We start from the raw sequence: 21744 nt of genomic DNA, 5'->3' as shown, positions 1-21744 counted from the left end.
CGATTCAGCTCATCAAAATAAAATAAGATCTTTTTGCATTAAATTCTAATTTATTTTCATTAAGAGTTTTTGTTCAACGTCGGATATGTCATACATTGTTTGATGATATATTCGAAGTATTGAACGCTCGACGTGTATTTAAATTTAAAAAGTTCACAAGAGTTTAATCCGATATAAAAAAGTATAAATATATTTAGATAAGTTGGAAATATTGTAACGTCACCTACAATACAATAAATTGTAAGGATCACAATGGGAAAGGCTCTGGTTCCAATGCTTAAGTTAGCAGGGTCGTAAGAGCATTCGAAATGTAAAAAATCCAACTTGGAGTGTGTATGGCTAGTATTTTTAGATATATGTAGATGTGTTATTTCAAGTGAACCATTGATCCAATAATGATCAGATATTCATTGTGGGACCGTACATACTTAGGTTTCAAGGCTAGGCAATATGTTTTGGGATTAATAAAAAAGTTGGGCGTTTGTATAAATTTTTAAGATCTTGGGATGACCCCCACTTTAACACGGGTTTGATTTCATGAACTAGCTTGATGATGTTTGTCGGCAATCGCATCATATAACTTGATCAACTAGTTGATGTTATAGATAGTAATAGCTTAAACCAGTCCACTAATACTAGCGTAACGTCACGCATTGTCCTAATAATGAGCATTAAAGTTGGCCTTATATCGTGCATGCATTGATATAAGATGTTCTGAATCAATACTATTATTAATATTCAAGGCCTTATAAAAAATTGGCTTGATGTCATTATATAAACTACCCGTCTAAACTCTTAATATCACATAAAGCTTTCACAGCAATCCAACTTAGTAGTTTGTAACAATTCAACTCGTGTGTTTTACAATTGCTTTTACAACACGTGATTTAATTGACATAATTTTATTTAATTTTAAAAACAATATATTGCTAGATATGTATGTTATTCTGCATAAGTATGGACTATGCAATTACTTCAATTAAAAAAAAAGATATATTTGTTAAAATTAGATACATACTAAACCTGTTGAATTATCTTTTGCAAATTAAAAACAACATTGACAACTTTTATACATCAAAAGGACTTCAACTCTTATATATAATGCTAATGGTAATAAACATATATATATATATATATAGAATATAAAATATACTATTTATTAAGGCTCAAACTTTTGTAACTACTATATTAGCATTGAAATGTTTTCAATTATATTTATTTTTTAAACAAATAATTATTTATTTTGATTAATTAGTTCCATTGATAATTTTCATTTAGATATACTTTTAAAATTAATTAATTTATTTATTTTGATCCATTATTCAGTCTTTTTTTCCCCTATTTCAATCAATAAACCATAATAAAAAATTCAAATTATTTTGAATGTGTTTCAATGTAATAGTATTTATATATTATTTTGGTAAATTACAATTAGTTGATTTGAGGATTGATATAATTATAAATATTCTTTTATTGTTTAAAAAATTATTAGTACTTTCTGATTTTTGATTGCTTGTTTTTTTTATAATTTTTTTTAAAAAATAATATAACAAAAATAAAGTTCATAATAGAAATTCATTCAATAATTATATAATTTTATCACACGTTTAATAAATTTTTAAATAACAAAAAATATTCGTAATTATGTCAAAAAACTTACCTTACTTTTTTCATTTGTGTGCATATATATATATATGTATTTATATTTTTTTTTGTCATGCTTGAGTATTTTCTTACTCTCCATCACCTATATTTATTCATTTCTTTTATTTTATTTCACATACAATATGAAGAATTGGCCTTTGCGTTCTCAAATGTGATCGACGGAACAACCGAACGGAGAGTAGCACAAGGGCCAAGAACCGGCAGCCGACGGCGTTTCAGGGTTTGCCCGGGCGGACTATTGTTTCATACAGGATTGTTGTTTATTGTATTTCATTGGTGGGTTTTGCTCAATCGCAAAAAGAAAGGGCGGGATTTTGGAGGCTATGGCTCCAGGGCGGAAGCGTGGGGCGAAAGGGGTGAAAACGAAGAGCGACTTGAGTTTGGGCGATCTCGTCCTCGCAAAAGTCAAGGGCTTTCCTGCTTGGCCTGCCAAGGTACATTCTGATACACTTTAAGTTAATGCCAATTTTCTTGTAATTCTTTTATTGGCACATTTGAGTTAATTCTGTGTTTCTTTTCGCCGACAATCCATGCTTGTAGGATTCTTGTTTTCTTTGTTCGGGATTGGAGTTTATTTGTTTTACATTTATTTGAACTTATCACTTCTATGGAGTTGCCTTGAGTTGCTGAGTTTGATTGGAAACTACTCTAGATCTTTGCGCATGAGGATATTGATTTTGTGCCATTAACTACGAGACAAGAGGGCAAAACACAGTTAGTGCTGTGTGTATAGAAAAACCAGGGTGAAAGATCCACTTGTAGAACAACCAGGGGTCTGGGGGTTCGGAGAATGGAAACAGCGGAGGCATGGGAATTAGGGTCCAGATGGGACATTGTAGGGAAATCTTGGGATTGTAGTTGATAAGGTGTGCTCTTTATGCATTTATGTCCATTCAGCTGCCACGTTAAGTGTTATGTACTTATATGTGTATTCAACCATGTCTATGCGCGTGGCCTTGTCTCATACGCATTTATTGGTTTTGTCTCTACCCACGGTCTCCTCAGTTGTCGTATGCAACAGTGCCGTTTATATGTTTATTTTTGGATGATGAGGTGGCTGTTTGCTTCCAAATTCTACTATATGATGGCAAATCAGTTAACCAAATATTTGAATGTAAAAACAAACTGTTACCTCCCTGATATTGGACATTAGGTTGTGGGTTAGCATTTTCATTATGTTCATTATTTGTTTACATCGGTGTTAGTTATTAAAATATGGGTGATTCTATCTATGTATTATCTTGGATTTGTTAATATCAAATTGCAGTTGTTTCCTTATTGGGTAACCTTTTATGGCTTCAAATTCCAGATTAGCAGACCTGAAGACTGGGAGCGTGCTCCTGACCCTAAAAAGTACTTTGTCCAGTTTTTTGGTACATCAGAGATGTAAGCACTTTCTTTATATCTTTTTTTGTTCCCCCTTGTACAATTATGAAAGTTGTTGCCAAAATGATTATGAGGATAAAGTTTTTCTCTTACATGATGGATCATGTGTAAAACTAATATTACATGAGAAAAAGTATTCTCTTTGAGTGTCTGTGGTCCTTGAAAAATTCACCTTCATGGTTGGGTTTCTTAGGATAGGCAATGGATCTTCTAATCTAAATGAGAAACTCTCTTTCCTGTGTCTCCTTGTAGATGGCCTGTCCCTGTGTCTGAAACATTTAGCAAGTATAGTTAGCGAAATACTTGAAATAAGTCTGTTTGTTGGTTTCTGTACTTTTTGGGACTCAAAAGTTTTGTTCAGTGGGAATTTTTGTTGGGATATCCAAAATTTTCACAGCTTAACACATTCATGTGCTGTTTGCTTTACAGTTAAAACAGCCAATTGCTTATTTTATAGTTCTTCCAATTGCCAGATGTAGTTCTCCAAAGGCAAAATGATAACAAGTATCATTCTGGGGTCTGCCAACATCCTTTTCCCACCTTTTTGGCATAAGATGAAACGATTTTCTTATCTCCAAGTTACTGGTTGTACTCATATCATGTCTCTTTATACCTCTTTTGAGAGTTTATGCTGTCTTTACTTACTTTGTTTATTGAAATGCCAAGTTTTCATGATATAGGATGACCTCTGGCTCATCACATCTAAGCCTGAAATTTCAATTGACTGACTATAGTCTCAGTTGGGTGATCCACGGTTGTTCGTGAACATATTCTTATATAGAAACAGCCGTAGAACTATTGGATTAAATAGATAAGGAAGCAAGTTGAAGCATAGGGCCCAAATAAAAACAAAGAGGAAGTATCCAGCACTTTTTCTTTAAGCTTATATCCGGAGAGTGCATGTGCATCTGACTTATATTATGAGAGTATTGTTAACAAGTACCAAAACAAGCCGTCTTCAGTCAGGAATCTCCAGAAACTTCTGCTTGGAATCAGAAGAAGCCATTGTTGAAGTCTACCGAGGGGTTTAAAGTTGTTAGGACCTCACCTCAGAGAACAGAGAGTATAGCCATAAAAATTATGACCTCTCATCCTTATCCAGGAGCCTACAACTAGATTCGAGTAATGTCTCATATTCAGAAAAACCTTCAAAAGCTCTGTTTGAATTTATGAAAGAAAAATTTTGATTGTTCATTGTAGATTTCGATGAGGAACCTACACAGACTACCGTCCATATTATCACCTTCTTTTGACTGTCAAACCTTTATATGAGTGATCACTTTTGAAGCCCAAATCTCTGAAAAATAACATATCTCAAGTCTCTTACTTGTAATTATTTGAGAAATAACAGAAGTTAGGCACTAATCTGTGGCGACATAGCTGCAGAGAGTCTTCTAGGTGTTGTCTGGCAGAAGAGAACTACAGATCTTAAAGACTGTTTTTCTGTGTGTGTGTTAGCTTTAGGTTTTTCATTTTGTTCACCTCAATGAATGGGTAAATGAGCATATATTGATCTTGATGATGATTTATTTGATTTTCAACTATGATGGTTTTGCTGGTATTTTTGAGAATTAAAGCTTCGCCTCTACTGAAGGCTTGTCTTGTTCTGTGATGCAACTCAATGTTCTTAGAAGAGGGATTTGTAGTTTTTCTAATTGACTCTTCTATGTGGCACATAGTCAAAATTCGCACACTATTGATGAGTTTGCTTAATTTTAAAAAGAATTATATTTTCTATATATTATTTGTTTTTGTTTATTAAAAAGATTACAGCTTTTTTCAACTTATACTGTTACATAGACTAAAAAAAACTTTGAAAATATTATTAGAGTAATTGATAGAGAAAAGAACCAGGGAATAAGATGAACATAAAATGGGGGAGGAGATAGAAAAAGAAAATGTCAGCATATGATGGTTATCATCGGAGCCATGACATGGAATGATAATGATTGATCAGACGATACAGAGAGTTTCTTTCTTATTTACGGGGGTGGTCTCTTTTGTTTAGTTTTGTGCCCCTTTTTTTGTGGGGGTGGGGGAGGGGGGACTCTGATATTTGCATGCCACATATGTGAATTGTATTCTAGACCAAGATAGCTCTGATAGGCCTCTTGTCATAGTGAGATATTGATAAACATGTTAAAGAAGCAACAGAATAAAATTTGTGGGTTAAATCAGCTTTTGAGCAAAAGCTTAGGAATATTTTTGTAAATTGACACTTTTAAGAGACTCTTTTTGGATTTACAGGTTTCCCTCATTTAAAGTAAACATAAATTTGGGTAATGGGAGTTTATCTTCTGCCACGTAATGTAACTAAGTGGAATATGATCTGTAGCTATCTAAATGTCATGTTTTTGAGTGCGCAGAGGAATTTGATATTTTCCGATTTGATTTTGGCCCTTCGATGATAACTTAGTTACTAAATTGGTTATGTCTTACAAGGAATATAAGTGTTAATATCCTAGGTTTTACATATTCAAATATTGAATTTCCACTTGCAGCTTTGATATCATTTAATTGCTCTATGTCTCATAGTTTTGTGCTTTATTGAACACTTTTCATGTCTATCCTAGTTGAGTGATCCTTTTTTAGAAAATATTCCTTAGATTATCGGCCTTAAATGTAGGCGAATGCTAGGTGTCTGATATCAGTACATTATAAGCAGTAGCAGTAAGCTTATAGTAAGATGTCTTGTGCTTGATGCATTTATTAAGCTATGGTTGAGTTCTCTTGCCGAAGAGTCTAAATGACTGGTCTTTGCCCAGCACTCTTGCTGTCAGTCATGTACTTTGATCTATTGCTTTGTGTGTTTCCATGCTTGAACAAGCGCTGCTATCATCTCATCTAGATTTGCTTGAGCTCATTGATGTTTCTCGTCCACCATGCTTTTAAATGGGTGCATTTGTGTAGTGTGTTCCTGGTGTTACTCAGAAATGTATCTCATATAGTAGTTAATGTTTTGAAGTTTTTCTTTTCCATTTTGATCTCCCACATTAAAAAGTTAAAAACTAGTCTCTGCATGTGGCATCTCGAAGGTGGCTGCTGTTGTTAGATTTACTTGGGGCTGAAAATGCATTGGATTCATTGCAATGTGATTTATTGACACGTGCTTTGCTCTGTCTTTATTTATCTCATTTATAGCATTATTATATAGGCTGTATGTCAGCTGGCATACACTTGAGAATTTCCCAGCATTCTTAAAAGTGGTTTTGATAAAGCCATTTCCTCTTGTTCCTCATCTGCAAACACCCTTCCACATTTGTCTGTTGGTTTCTGGTATAGCATCTTCGATGAATAGAAAGATTTTTGTATGGTATATGATCTGATTTTCCCTTATCTTAACAGAGCTTTTGTTGCTCCTGCGGATATCCAGGCATTTACTAGTGAAGCAAAAAATAAATTGTCTGCTCGATGCCAGGGTAAAACAGTCAAATACTTTGCCCAAGCTGTGAAGGAAATCTCTGAGGAATTTGAACTGTTGCAGCGTAAAAATTTAAGCGGTATAAGAGATGATGACAATGCACAAGATCTTGCATCACAGACGCAATCTGTTGATCCAGTGGTAGATGAAGCCTTAGAGATTAAAGGAAATGATAGAATAGATACGGAAGGACCAAACTGCAACTCAGAGATAAAAGGGCTGAGTGATCTGGGCTCTGTTTTGGAGCCTTGTTCACAAAGACAATGTGAGATGGAATGCCAAGATGTAAAGCCAAGCTTATCAGATGACATGAATCATAGTTTGTCTCCGCATCTTTCTTTGGGAAAGAGGAACAAGCTTTCTAGAAGTCCTAAATTAGTGAAGAAGTTGGTATTAGGATGTAGCCCGTCCGATTCCTTGGTTAAGGAGGAAGGTTCATGTGATGTCAAAGTCGAGGGTATGGCTTTTGATGTTGACCAGACTGAATTGACAGATAGCCATGAACCAAAGTTGGCAATGGGGCCAAAGAGGAAGCATGAGGGATTCATGCATAGGCATAGTGGAGCTATACCTCATGAACATATTGGTGACGAGGTGCAGACAAAATTAGCTTCAGGTGGCAGCATGAAGGTGTCATCCAGTTTGGGTCTAGGTGTTGGCAGTCAAAGGAGGGGGAAAAGATTGCTCAAAGATAAAAAGCATTCTGAGGCGGCAGATGATGGTCCAATGGACTCTGAAGCTTTTGAGGAGCATAAGAAAGTTATCTCCAGGAAAAAAATGAAGTACCGATATGAAGATGAAAAACAAACTAATGAGTCCAATCGTTCTACTGATGAAGATGATCTCCCTCCGACAAAGCGCCACCGAGCACTTGGGATGATGTGTACTTCTGCTTCCGTTCCTGAAAATAAGTCCGGAAATTCTACAACACGTAAAAACGGAATGGTGCGTCCTAACAAAGCTCGATCTCCGGTTCCGCAGCGGCCAGTGAAACGAAGAGCTGTCCGCCTATGTGATGACGAAGATGATGAATTGCCAAAAACTCCAGTTCATGGAGGATACATCCATAAGGTTTCTGTTATTCCTAGCGGATCAGATTCAAAGAAGAATGATCTTATGCGTGGTGAGAATAATGCCAATGATCAACTGGCCTCGAGAACAGTAGATAATGCCTTAAAAGAACATGCTCAATCTTCTCAAGTATCCAATAAAGCTTCATCAGCAACTGCTCAGCAAAGCATGGATAAGGGAACTAGAGAATCATCAGCAGAACATGTATCTCTAGGTCCAATGCAGTTAGAGTCCGACAAATCATCCTTTGTGGAGGCAAAACCAGTAGGTTCTCCTAAAAGGTCCAGTCAATCTATTACTGCTACCGGAACATCAGGAGAACCAGAAAAGAAGCACTTCAGCAAGGCACCTGGCGGTATTTCTCAGAAGAAAGTTCCACCGGGAGCCAACAGGGCCATTGCTACAGCTTCGGATAGGTCAACTACATCTCTTTATCAACCAATAAGTGAAAAAAGCAAGGCAACTTCTTCTGGGGAGAAAAGGAATACTACTCCAAGATCAGATTCCCAGAACAGTGATTCTGTTTTTATGGTTGGAAATCCAGATGAGAGCATTACCTCACTTGGCGAAAGGTAATTGGAAATTGTTGTTAGTGGAGATAAATAATTGTATTATTTTTACTTGTTGTTGTTGATGTTTTGATCTGCACTTGCTCAGGCCGGAGAGTGGTAAAGACATCAAAACAAGCTTCCCCGTTGATTTGAAAAATTCCGGCTCTGTCATGTCCATGAAAGATCTTATTGCTGCTGCTCAGGCAAAAAAGAGGCAAGCCCACTTGCAAAACTCATATGGAAATCCTTTGGCTTTATTGGTTAATGATGCTGACATGCTTGGACGGAGCCCAAGCCCTATTCCTGCTGCAGTAGCAGTTGAATCAGGCAACACACTCCAACTGGATGTACAAGGATTACAACCTACTTCACCTTCCTCTGATGTTCGCCAATTTTCATCTATGAATGAACATGAGAATGAAGAACTTGAGGAGAAGAGGGTAAGCTCAGGTCATCAGGCCACTGGTAGTTCTCTTAGCGGGGGTACTGAGGCAGCTGTTGCCCGTGATGCTTTTGAGGGAATGATAGAGACACTATCAAGGACCAAAGAGAGTATTGGTCGTGCAACTCGTCTTGCAATTGATTGTGCAAAATATGGGATTGCCAATGAGGTAGGTAATTGGCACCTGACAACTTTCTTCTGCAGGTCTCCTAATTTGACCTTTTTTTTTTTCCAGAATAAGTTACCTTCTTCTGAGCTAAATTATCTCCGGCCACCCTTTTGTGCATTTCCCATTTATGATTTTTATTTTGTTCACTGTAGTAAATTCATTCGTCCGTGGTGCGTCTCCTGGTTGAAAGTTATCAAATAAACCCTGTTATCTTATTTTGTATTATTTTGGCTAGATTAGCAGGTTTACCTTGGGCATTGTATTTGACATATTTGAGTTGGATAGTTTGATTTGTATTATCTATGCATGAGAAAGTATATAGTATATACACAAAAACTTCTGAGGGGTATCAATTATGCCAAGTAATCTAAGTGTATTTTCATGTGCCAAAGCCTGTGGAAGTATTAGGGGGCTGCAAGCTTCTTGCAATATCCAGGATTTGCTAAGAGAGGATAAAAGGAGATAATTTAATTGCTCCAGAAAGCTTAATGATTGTTCCTGTGGCTACATAGATTGGTTTTAATTTCTAATTTCATGACTCGTACTAGGCATGTTATAAGCAGCATGCAGTTCATTTATCATCCACGATGGTCAAATTTGAGTTTTTTTAGAATGTGGATTATTTGAAGTTGAACCTATGAGTCTCTGGTTAGAGGTCATGATGTAACATAGGGTTGCTTCAGTTTTTCTTCTGTCCCTTTTTCTATGAACTAAGGTTTCTGGTTTCTCTTCTATAAGCACTTTAGGTTTTCATATACTGTGTGTAGGTTTCTGTTCTTTGGCGCAGAAATTTATTGGGATTTCACAAACTGATTATGGCATTTCATGCTCAAGAAGATTGAAACAGAAAGGATGTTATTAGTTGCAGAGTTTTGGTAGATTTATTAAGCCAATTCATTATGAGATTAATTTTCTGAAGAAGTCCATAGTAAAGGTGCCCTGCTAAATAGTCTTAAGTCCCTACTTCAGTAGAGAAAATTAGCACAGTCCTCTATTCAAAGGCATGGAGCACATGTACTAATGCTTTGGCCCCTAGAAAAGTATGATCATGTCTCTGATGCATTTCGTGGTAGCATTTTCTATACAAAATGAAAGGCAGCTTCTTGATATGGTTTGCTTCAGTATAATATTGTCAATATTCCCCATTTCTATATCTGCCTTATCTTTCTCTTCATTTTCTCTGGTCTTTCCTTCAGTGAGTATTATTCTAATAATTTGTTGCCTATAAAGTACTTGAATGGGGACTTTGAGATCAAATTGTTTGCACAAGGTTCATGGTTTGGGTGCTGTGGCGTGGTATTCTATAAGTTGATATTATGTCCTTTTTCCTTTAGTTCAATAAGTACTGCTGTCTATCGTTTTATTTTCGAGGATTATGGTTATTCTGTTGCACCATTTTTTATCTAAATAAGTTTTTGTTCAGATGTTCTTGATGATACCTGGTAAATGACAAAAAATGGCTGAAAGAATAATGAGTTAGTGGTAGATGTAAAACGGGAATTGTAGTACAGATATGACATAGTTTTGGGATCTAGACCCTGTCCCTTTAATATTTCTTTTTGTTTTTGGGCTATTATGCATGTATTTATATGATGTACGTTTTTTGCTTATATGGAAGAATATGCGTATATTTCATGCATACTCACATTATAATACATACAAATAATACTTTGATACATTAGAATACTAATATAGAATAGTTTATACTTTTATTTATATAAAAGTGACGAATATTTGGAAGCTTTTAATTTTTTAAAAACTGAACATGCACATATATTTATATAAGACATCAATTGTTTTTCAATAATATGTTTTTGTCATTTTTTAAAAAGTTAGAATAACATTACTTTAAAAAGATATATTTTTTTTAATTTTTAAAAATTATAAACCCAGTTTTGTGGGTCAACCAGCTGGTCACATGTTCGGGGCATGTTCAGGGTCCAACAAGTTCTTTTCAGGTCTGATCTTGGGTTTTGGTTAATTTGTCACAAGCTGAACCCGAAGTTATCCGTATTTTTTAGCAATGCTTTACATGATTTTTTTGTCAATATAGGAATTAAAGTTTCAGTTTTGGCCTCCATCCTCTGGTTTTGCACTTTCACACTCCACCGAGACAAGAAACTTCCTTTCTTCTCTTTTCCTCCTATTGTAAATACCAAAGGCAGTAGAAACTATAATATCCCTTGCTGAAAGTACAGATGAAGTTTGATCAAGATATTATGGATGCTATCGATGTGCTAAATTGTTGGTTTGCTGAATGGGAATTCAGTGTGGAATTTGGGGATCTAATTTTGAGATTGTTATTGGTAAATCTTCACTTTGGTCACAAGTAATGTGGATAACCTCTGGGTGTTATATGGTATATGATTCTGAATTGTACAGCTGGTATATTAGGGCACTTTATGATTGAAATTAATTTGTATGTTTTTATGCTGAAGTTTCTAATTTTTATTTTTTCTAGCAAAATTCTGTTCAATTAAAATTTGGAACTCAGCCAAACATGAAAATGGCAAATCCATTTCTTAGCTTATTGAAAAATGTATATATAAAGTAAGAACATTGTCATATTTTTGTTTTATAAGTGAAGTTATGGTGACACACACCCATTTAGACCTGGGGAGTGAAAGCTCATGAATCACTATACCCAATGATCAAGAGGAAAGCTACATGTATTTCTGTTCTAGTGTCCAGAAAAAATGTTGAGCCTTTGTAGTTTGTATCCTACTGGACTTGGGTTAATGATTATTACCTCTATTGGTGCTCATTCACTGTTCAGAATTGCAGGATTTCAGCCTAAAAGATATCTTTCTCTGGTACCTGTGGGGGGCTAAGAAAGCAGGCAAAATGCGATGGCTTAGTTACTTTACTATTGCTTTAGGTTTCCAAAGTGATTGTTGCAGAAAGGATTAAAACCTGATATTATTGACCCAGTAGAGAGATTTCATGAAGTCAGAAGATTTCAATAAAGCACTGTTGCACTTGATATATCTTCTATAACCATTTTGCATACTGAAACTTTTGCCAAGATGAACTGCTACGTTAATTCCAAATCTAGAAGTAGCACAAACTATCAGCTCCTCTTAGGTAATAACTAATAAGTATTGAATATGACAATCTATTCACCCTAGGATAAATGTGGTTCAGCTTATGTTGGGCAGGTACAGTTACTCCCGTGTATTTTACTCCTATTTTGCCTTCTTCTTGTGGTGGATGTTTATCCAACATACGTATTATGTGTTTTCCTTTTGACAGTTTGACAACATCGAACCGTATCTATGCAGGTTGTGGAACTACTCATCCGGAAGTTGGAAAACGAGCAGAGTTTTCGTCACAAAGTGGACTTATTTTTTCTAGTTGACTCGATAACCCAGTGCTCTCATAGTCAGAAAGGTATTAAAAAAAAAAAGAAACAGAAGAGGAATCCGCCAACCCACCCTAAGCAACATATTAAAGCTGAGAATGCTTGAAATCTAGATCAGTATCAATTCAATTAGATGTTCGGTGTTGTAGGCATATAGCCTAGCTTAATTCTTTGTTCTCCTGTTGCTGCCCTTAGCAAAAGATCCCACATTTTTCTGTATCTGTTTACCACTTCGTTGGTGGAGGTAACCTATTTCCTTGTTACATGGTCTTCAGGAATTGCAGGGGCCTCTTATATTCCCACTGTTCAAGCAGCCTTGCCCCGTCTGATTGGAGCTGCTGCTCCATCTGGTCCAGGTGCTCAAGAAAATCGGCGTCAGTGTCATAAGGTGACTAATAATATATGTAAAAAATAACTCTTTACACTTAGTGTGAAATACCAATTAAAAATATTTATACAGGTCTTGCGTCTGTGGCTTGAGAGGAAAATCTTGCCAGAATCTGTTCTTCGCCGCCACATGGATGATATAGGAGCAACAGATGATGATAAATCTGCTGGCTTTTCCCTAAGGCGTCCTTCCCGGGCTGAGCGGGCTATTGATGATCCTATCAGAGAAATGGAAGGCATGCTTGTGGATGAGTATGGGAGGTCTGGAACTAACTCTGCTTCCATTGAGACATTTTCTCTTTCCTATTCCTCCCTTCTAATTCTGCTTTTAGCTTGAGATGCTCTTCTTGTAAATATATTTAACCACCAACATAGTATTACTGTTTTGTTGCTAGAAATGTTCGTTATGATAGATATGCTGCCAACACGTTTCCGTTTCCAGAAATAAATGATGTTGAATGGGTTTTATACCAATTTCTAGCACCAAGGAGATTGTAAACTCCGTCAAAGCAAACCACCCATGCTTTTCCAGAAAACTCGCCCACACGCTAACATTTAACAAAAAGAGGAAAAAGCAGCTCCTGGTCTGGTTTAGGCCGCTAACTGTGAACTTCAACTATTGCTAAATGTTGGTAGTTGTTTAGACCAGGTAGAAACAAGAGTTAGAGGTAATTGTATAGCCGTGCTGATGCTTTATTTTCTTGAAACCCTCTGTTAAGATGCACTGCAAATTGGCTAGTTTGATTGTTGATACACCATGACCTTTCTGGCTTATTTTGTGCTACTTATCTATAATTCAGTCAGTTGACGTAGTTAATGGGTCTCTATCTTTTGTTGATTGTTTGGCCAAAAAGTGTAAAGAAAGTAGATACACTAAACTCGTGGCGCATGTGTGGGTTTGGAGTTGCTCTATGATGCCTGATTTTTGCTTGTTTTACTTAAAGAGTAAATAGTTAACGAATTATGGTCAATGTAGTGCCACCAACACATTGATTTGCAGCTCCTGAAGGTCCCATACCTGAACTGGAAGTAGAGCGTGAGTCTCGCGAGTGTGCAATGAGAGAGAGGAAGAGAGAGATCTGACTGGTGCTTTTTGCTTGTTTTACTTGGAGTAAATAGTTAACATTTTTTGCTCAATGGTGGAAAGGAAAGCCAAGTATGGGTTCATTTTGGACAGACAATCCTATCTTTCGCTCTACTGCTACACTTACCCTGTACTAAATTTCCTGTGATTTTGTTGGTGTCCTTGAGTTGTGGTGTCATTCTGAAATGGATTTAGTATTTTCCCAACTGTTTTAGTTCCCTGAGTTACTAATTCATACCACATGAAAACCTTTTAGGCTTGTTGCATTATGAGTGTGGGGCCTGGTTTGTGTGAGGGTTATGAAGTCAATAAAGTGTAGTTAGATTGTCTTTGCATGGTAGCATTATCTCTATTTTACTCTCTGAATTCTGAAATGTTTGTTTGACCTAATGAGTACTTATTTTTCTGTTTCATTTGGTTTCAGCAATGCTACGTTTCAGTTGCCTGGATTCCTGGCATCTCATGTGTTTGATGAGGAAGAAGAAGAGGAAGAAGATAAGTTTCCAACAAATTTATGTAAGGAAGTTGCAGATACATCACCCTCTGAGCATACGCCTGGAAGCAGAGATCCTGAGAACTATACTGTTACTCCCAGTGATCGGCGCCATCATGTATTAGAGGATGTTGATGGTGAGCTCGAAATGGAAGATGTTTCTGGAAACCAAAAGGATGAGAGATCATTGTTTGACAATGGCATTACTGAAGTCTCTATACTCGAGCAAAGTTCAGATGGGGTCTTCGAATCAGCTTCAAACACGTCTGAGTTGCTGCCTTCTCCTGAGGGCTCTCCACCGTTGCCACCTGATTCTCCTCCTGTAAGTCCGCCGCTACCCACTTCACCACCTCCAACGTCACCATCGCCCCCACCTCCACCTCCACATCCACCATTAACATCTCCACCTCCACTGCCGCCGCCACCACCAGCTTCCTCACATCAAGTTCTATTTCCTCCACCACCTGTCGGTCCTCCACCATTTCTTTCCCAGCAATCATTGCCACCTCAACATCATCCTGCATTGATGTCTCAACACATGCCTCCTCTTCCATCCACAATGTCAAGTTCCCAGCCATTGGCTTATCACCCACCTCCTTTACCGCGTGAAATTGGTGGCACACCAACTGTAAGTGTCCTTCTTGCAAGTTTATAAGTTTATGTTGCGATGACTATCTTAATCTGTAGGAGTGTAAAGATTGTAAACTCTTGCATATCCAGGGAAATCAACATGCAAATATGGTTTCAAATACTCATGGGTCTCATTCTGATGCGCCTGTACTGCCACAGCAGTCTTTCTTTCACCCTGCCGGGGTCAGCAATGCACATGAACATGTTGGTTATAATTCATCAAGGTCTGTAGAATATGGAAAGGGCGATGGATATATGACTCCCCAAGCTTTGCAACATAGGCAACCATTTCTGCCTGGTAAACCTTTCGTACAGAGACCTTTGCATCCTGAACCCCCACCTCAACAAACAACTGGTCAATTTTCGTATCCAAACTCAGTCCAGCAACATCAGTATCCCCCTTACTCTTTGCCAAATATGTCTGATGGCCCGAGAAGATATGCTGCTGATGTACAATGGCGGATGCCTGCAAATGAGTTGAATGCTGATTGTCAACTCGGAGGCTGGATGACTGGAGGGAGATCATGTTCCGGTCCACCTTATTCACATGAAGGTACAGATTGTTATTTTGTTTATAGCAGCTACCTTGCCCACCTTACTTATGGCCACTATTTACTAGCTTAACAGCTAAGATTTGTAAGCAAAATGTGAAGCCAGGTATATATCCTTTAACACAAGTTCAGCAGTATTTTTGATCTCTTGCTCTTTACTGTTTCTCTGTATTGTATTCTTATTTGTGGTGATCCTTATTTCTTTTTAATGACTTTAGCAAGCATGTTCACATTTGCTGTCATAACTGCTAAAATTGTACCTTTCTCTCTGCTGTGTTCTCAAATTTGAGTTGTACAGAGTCGACAGCTATGCTCTGTGTAAGAACTGGATTCCGGTGTTCAATCTGCCATCATAGGTCTTTGATGGGTTTAGTTGTGCTTGTTTTATTCCTGGTGTTAGGTTAATCAATAATCAATTTGTTTGATCTTGGTTCTGATGTTTCAAATAACCAGATTCCTAGGAAGTGAGAACCATTCTCATGAGCATTTGTATTTCATCTGTAGCAGGTTATTTTGGACCACCACCTGAAAGGCCTCCTGCAGGTATCATTAGTTTTCCGCCCTCTTCAACAAATAGTCAACCAGCTGCTACTCCAATCCCAGGTATCTTTCTGGTTGTTGGATGACTACTTGTTCAAAAATGAATTTCATCATCATTTGTTCTGCAATTTAGTCTGATCCAAATTTCTGCTGTATTTGTCACACAGTTCATGGTGTTCCGATGATGCCTTGCAGACCAGACATGTCTGCTGTCAATTGGAGGCCAGCATAAGAGTTTATCTGAGACTTACAGGATATGTGGTGAGCTTCTGGTCTTTCTCCTTTCAGTTACATCCATTGGAGCAAATTCCTCATCTGCAAAATCCTTTTGTGGAAAAGCTGTTCAATATAATGGAAAATTTCTTCAACTTGTTAGAGGTTAACTGCACTTAAGGTGGAATCAGGAATCTGGAATAACTTCACAAATATCGGACAGTGATGAATTTATTTTAGTAGAGGATTTTATTCTTCTTACTATCACAAGAAGAAAGTTATGTAAAGTCGAAAAGGGAAAATGCATAGCAAAATGCATTTGGTCTCTCCTGAGTGGTATGTGAACCATCTAGAATAAACTACCTGCTTTTTTCAGAGCCAAACCTTTTACTTTTAAGCAATTTCGTACTCCTTTGACATATAAAACTGTTTAAACATTTTATATATATAACAAATTAGGGGTGTCAATGGGTACAAGACCCAATAAATTAATTTATACCCAGACCCTACCCTACCCTCCTCAAGACTTGGACCCGTTTCTCTTTCTTATTTTTTGTAGGTGATGTTTGGCATTTTTAGTCAAGACATGAACAAAATTAAATCAGAATACATAAAATATGTTAGCTACATACTATACAAAAAGTTACTTAAATCCAAATTACCAAAACGAGACCAATAGATGAGCTGCTCGTATTTGGGTAATCAATAAATTATTCTCAAAAAAGAAAGTTGTGTTTAAACTAGCAAGAATTATTATTATTCAATATATACATTAGATTTAGGGTAAATTACAATTATCTCCCTTGGAAATTTGGTATAATTATGAATATTCCCTTGTTGTTTGAAAAATTATAAATACCCCCAACAAATGGAAAATAATTATGTACCCCTAGATAGTGAAGTGGATATTACTACTTTACCTTTGTTGAAATTTTTTAAAAGACAATAAAAAATATTTGAAAAATATAAAAAAATTTAAGGTGGGTAAAATAGATAAATTATAGGGAATATTAGTCCATAAAAATAATTTTTAAAAATTATAAAGTATATATAAAATTATAATTTATAATCTTAAAGTTCATTTGGGTCGGTTCACCACAAAAATTGGATGAAAACCTAAAGAACGCTAACGAGATGGGCTGGTTGTTAGATGGATTTTAAAATCAGGGAGGTATTTGTAATTTCTCAAACAACTAGGAGGCATTTGTAATTATACCAACTTCAGGGGAGGTGTTTTTAATTTATCCAATTTATCAATATATATATTTTTTTTAATATTTCATTTACTGATTGATAGACCAAAATCCAGATCATAGCATACTCAACAGCAGCTTATATATGCTAACAACCAGCTTCTATTCCATTTCAATATTTGGGTTAGGATCTTATACTTGCCAATAATTATTAATAAATATGATTATAGAGACCCAAATCACAAATAACTCTTCTCAATTGAATCTTTTAAAGAACATAATTTATTATATCATTTAAAGATATTCTAATATGAAAATTATTAAGCAAACATATTTAACAGAAATTCAATTTAAACTTACATAATTCTAAACTTCAGTTTTATCATTACAATAAAATATTATTGCTTATCAACATGTTGAAAAACATACCTAGCATAACTAATATATTTATATAAAAAATCATTCTATTACTAATTGATTAAAAATTTTACATGGTTAAAGAATTACATGATAAATAATTTTACAATGTCTTAAGTTTTTTAAATTTGTTCCCTTAAATTTAAATAGATTTATTGATAATAATCCAATTGAATTAGGAAAGAAATTGAGCACTTTTTTGAGGGTTAACTACACTTAGACCCCCTCTGAATATGGTAAATTACACTTCCCCGAAAGAAGTTATGAAATTTCACTTACACCCCTCCAAAAATTCTCGATTTAAACTTTCCCCATTCTCGTTTGAGTTTGGACGGAAAATGCTAACATAAGCAACAAAAGTTACATAAATTTTAATTTTGCCCTTCATTAAACACTCCCATATATATTTTGTACTTATAAAGGGGTAAATATAATATACATGTGGAGTGAGGTTAACATCATTACTTTATTCCCTCAATAAGTACAACATTGTTACATGAAAATGTTAAATGAGAGGTAAAATTGAAATTTTATGCAAAGTTTTTTGCTAATGTCAATATTTTTCATCCAAATCCTAACAAAAGGAGGTCGGGTGTAAACAATGAATTTTTGGAGGGGTGTAACGGTAATTTCAAAACATTTTTGGGGGAAAGTGTGATTTGCATCTTCAGAGGGGGTCCAACTGTAATTAACCCTTTCTTTTAGGGTCCACATTGGGTGTAAAGACCCATGGGTATTTATCCAGACCCAATATATATTTTTTTAGTGGGTCTGGGCCTGGGTCTAGAGACCCAATAATGTACTCCGGTCTGGGACTCTTTTTTTTTTTTTTTATGGTCGTGGCCCTACCCATTGACAACCCTATTAAACAAACATATATATGGACATATGTCATGTAATAATTATTAGATTTTAGATTCTACTCACCATACAAATCCACTATGTCAAATCTAACAGTTAGAATGTTGGCATAAACCTTCCCACTCAGCAGCTTCCCTCAACTAAAATCAAACTTCTTTCTTATCTGTTGAATGAGTTGTATCTTCTCTTGTGTTCCAGGTGTTTTCAGGTTATCGGCCACAGCACAAGGATAATTGACCCTAATAATGCTTCAACTGAGATGATGTTTTGGATGGGAAAAGAAATGGAATTTTGAGAAGTTGTGGAGACCCTTGGCAGGATTGTCTATATTAAAATTTTTTCCTGACAAATGCATCCACACAGAAATTCTTCTAAGTGTAAGCCATTTTGCTTACTATACTGACACTTGTAATTACACCATACTAATCATAAATCAAGTTTAGTGGAGGCTACAGCCTCAAATTTCTACTACCAGTTTTCTCTTGCTATTGCATTCCAGACCATCCCTAGCTCCCCATATGTGTTGTGTGCTTGCATGTGATTTTTCTGTTTGCTTCACTGATGTTTTACCAAATAAACAGCATGTTGCGATATTTAAGTTGTTGAGAGACGTAGCTTTAAACTATTTTAGTTTTTTAGTGTTACGATATGCGAATTCAACTTGTGATCTTTAACTGGGCTAAGTGCATTCTACCTTTTTCTCCCCCTCGTTTGTCGGCTTTCCTCCCCTACTCTGTGTGTTTGTAACAGTAACTTTTTCTTGCACAACTCTGGAACTGTCTCTATGGTGCACGCCAGTCCAGGTTCTTCTACGATCCTTAGGTTGGCTGAAAAATGCTCTGCGTGCTTATGATTTCTTTCCAATACTAGAATAGATCCAGAAGGCCTTACAAAATTTTGTCATTTTATCCTTTTGATTTGTCTGCCTTTTGTGATTATTAAAGATATGTATTGTTCTCGGGGAGTTCGGATAATAGAATTGATTATATATAGTGCATGCTGAATATGCACTCTCCTACATAATTTGGATAACCAAATTGTTCAGCAAAAGGTTTAATCGTAAGATGATGTATTGGTGTATTTAAGCATGCATTGCAAATGCAGTTACTTTCAGTTGCTCAGACAGGCATCTGTGTTTATAAATCTTTGGTATGGTGTAATTTGCTGTAGGAATTGCCTTTTAGTCCCTACCCATACTAGGCAGTGAACTAGACGGTTCCTGGTTCTACTGACCAGGCACCCAAATCCAGTTTCTGGGATTGAACTGCTGTACCCTGTTGTCTTGGCTGAAAGCCCTGCTCACCCCTCGAACTGACCTAATCTTGGAATCCAGATAAGTTGCTGTTAGATTTCTTTTTGTAGTCTTTGTTCTCGACAAAGTATGGGCAATGCTCCAGATCAGGGTTTGTGGTCAGACGACTTGGGACCTGAGTAGAAAAGGGAAAGTGTATAAACAACATCGAGTTTTGGCAGACATAGTCGCATACTATTGAAATTTCAATATCTTGCGGGTTGCTTTTAGCTCGCCAGGACAGAGCATTCTCAAAGAACCGAGGTAAATAGCATCGTATATATAGGTTGATTGGAGGGAGTATTATTTGATAAAATGCCTCTAGCAATATCTTGAAGAAGTATAACTATTATTGTTTCTTGGCCATGCATTCCCGAGGCTGATTGAAAAGCGCATGGATACGGGGAAGGAAACAAAGAACTGAAAGGTAGTGTAGTGAAATGGTTTTACACGCTTTTTAATGCCTACATTCTGAATTTCTAACTATATTCAGACTCTGCGAATGTTTGTTGCCAGGAGCAACGAGATGAAGTTTGCCCAGGAGAGATAGAGAGATGAATTCCAGCAATCTTACAAACACGCTTTTCTTCTGTCTGGAGAAGAATGTGAGTGGAGCTCAAATCATAAACGCATATTTAGTCACCGTCTTTTGACAATATTGAGTTAAGCGTATGTACATTATTAATTGGGGGATAGACATATTTAGTCACCGTCATTCCAAAAGTAAAACATATTTTGAAAATTTAAAATTGGTTAAGTACATTAATTGTTATGTGAAAATTTCAATTAATTGCTTGTAAGATAGATCTCATTTTATCTTGTCAATTTTTTGGCTCAAATATGTGTTTGTTTATTTATAATTTGGATAATGACACTTTTCTTTCATTCAACTTTTTTTTTTATAATATCTATAAATTCAGTGAATTTTGACTAATGGGGATCTATTTGTTACATAAAAAGCAAATTTTAGTGGTACTAAATTCAGTTTTGCAGACCACAAGGGGTTTACGTATTATTACATCAAACTTCATGGGAGAAGAGTGTAGTTATCCCTTATTTTTTTTTTGTCTAAAATACATTTTACTCCTGTGTTTTGTTGAAATAGCTAAAACTTTTCGTGTTTCAAAATAGGTTAAAATCTTCCTGTATTTTGTAAAATTCAGCCAAAAACACCTCTTTTTTTAGTAATTAACAGAAGATGCGTCACACAGGCCCGTTTGGGGTTGTTTTTTAACTGTTTTTTTACCTTATTGTTGGGTCTCTTTGACAAAAATACCCTCATTGTATTTATATAATTTCACATATATGAATTTTTACTTGTTTTCAGGATTTTTTTGTATTTTCATCTATCTGAAAATAAAATATTTTTTAAAATATGTTTACTTAAAAATATGATAAAAAAAACTATATAAAATGTTGAAGTTTTATATTTCAAATTGAAATATTAAATTAAATTAACAATAAAAATTTATTATAATAAATTTATTTTTTAAATTTAAAGTATCTTAACTAATATAAATATTAATAATTATGAAAATTATATAGTATTAATATTTCAATGAATTATTTTTAATTTATAATGTTTTTGTTATTTTAAAATTCAAAATTTAGAAATTAAAAAATTATCTAAAATTATCCTTAATTAATTATATGTTTAAAAAAAATTTAATTAATTAACATGTATATTTAATTTAATTTAAATACAATAATTATTATAATTATGTAAAATTATCTTTAATTAATTATATATTTAAATTAATTTAAAGTATAATTTAAATTATTCTTATTAATTAAAAAAATTGATCGCCCCCATCTATGAGGGGGCGGGGTTGGCGGGTAGGAGTGGCGGTTATTGGGTTGGGGGTACGCGAAGTGTTTTTTTTTTGAACTTTATATATGTATATAATAATAATTTTTTATATAATTTTAAATTATTTAAATATAATATAAATTAAATAATTTGTTAAAATTCAAATTTTTTATTTTTAAAAAATATAACTGTTGAGATTAAATTATTT

At 35.3% G+C, this 21744-nt stretch overlaps 1 protein-coding gene across 7 annotated transcripts; it reads left to right on the top strand.

The window, feature by feature from the left end:
• Positions 1-1774: 1774 nt before the first annotated feature.
• On the top strand, positions 1775-20551 carry LOC105156096 (ENHANCER OF AG-4 protein 2). Of its 7 annotated transcripts, none has more exons than XM_088877533.1 (15): positions 1775-2099; positions 2975-3051; positions 6397-8115; positions 8201-8705; positions 11987-12095; positions 12342-12454; positions 12527-12714; positions 13962-14658; positions 14751-15213; positions 15716-15814; positions 15919-16012; positions 18634-18812; positions 19606-19990; positions 20105-20153; positions 20243-20551. In XM_088877533.1, the coding sequence occupies exons 1-11, from the start codon at positions 1989-1991 to the stop codon at positions 15981-15983; spliced, it is 4146 nt and encodes a 1381-aa protein (XP_088733659.1). In that variant the 5' UTR covers positions 1775-1988; the 3' UTR covers positions 15984-16012; positions 18634-18812; positions 19606-19990; positions 20105-20153; positions 20243-20551. The 7 variants fall into 7 exon arrangements, with proteins under 7 accessions (XP_088733659.1, XP_088733661.1, XP_088733658.1 ...); XM_088877535.1 differs by having other exon boundaries at positions 20220-20551; XM_088877532.1 differs by having other exon boundaries at positions 19769-20153.
• The last annotated feature ends 1193 nt before the right edge of the window (positions 20552-21744 follow it).

The sequence above is a fragment of the Sesamum indicum genome, linkage group LG2, assembly GCF_026168435.1.
Source record: "Sesamum indicum cultivar Baizhima isolate 11 linkage group LG2, ASM2616843v1, whole genome shotgun sequence".
Taxonomy (NCBI): domain Eukaryota; kingdom Viridiplantae; phylum Streptophyta; class Magnoliopsida; order Lamiales; family Pedaliaceae; genus Sesamum; species Sesamum indicum.
The sequence above is the reverse complement of the archived record's forward strand: the minus strand, read 5'-3'. Positions and strand labels throughout refer to the sequence as shown.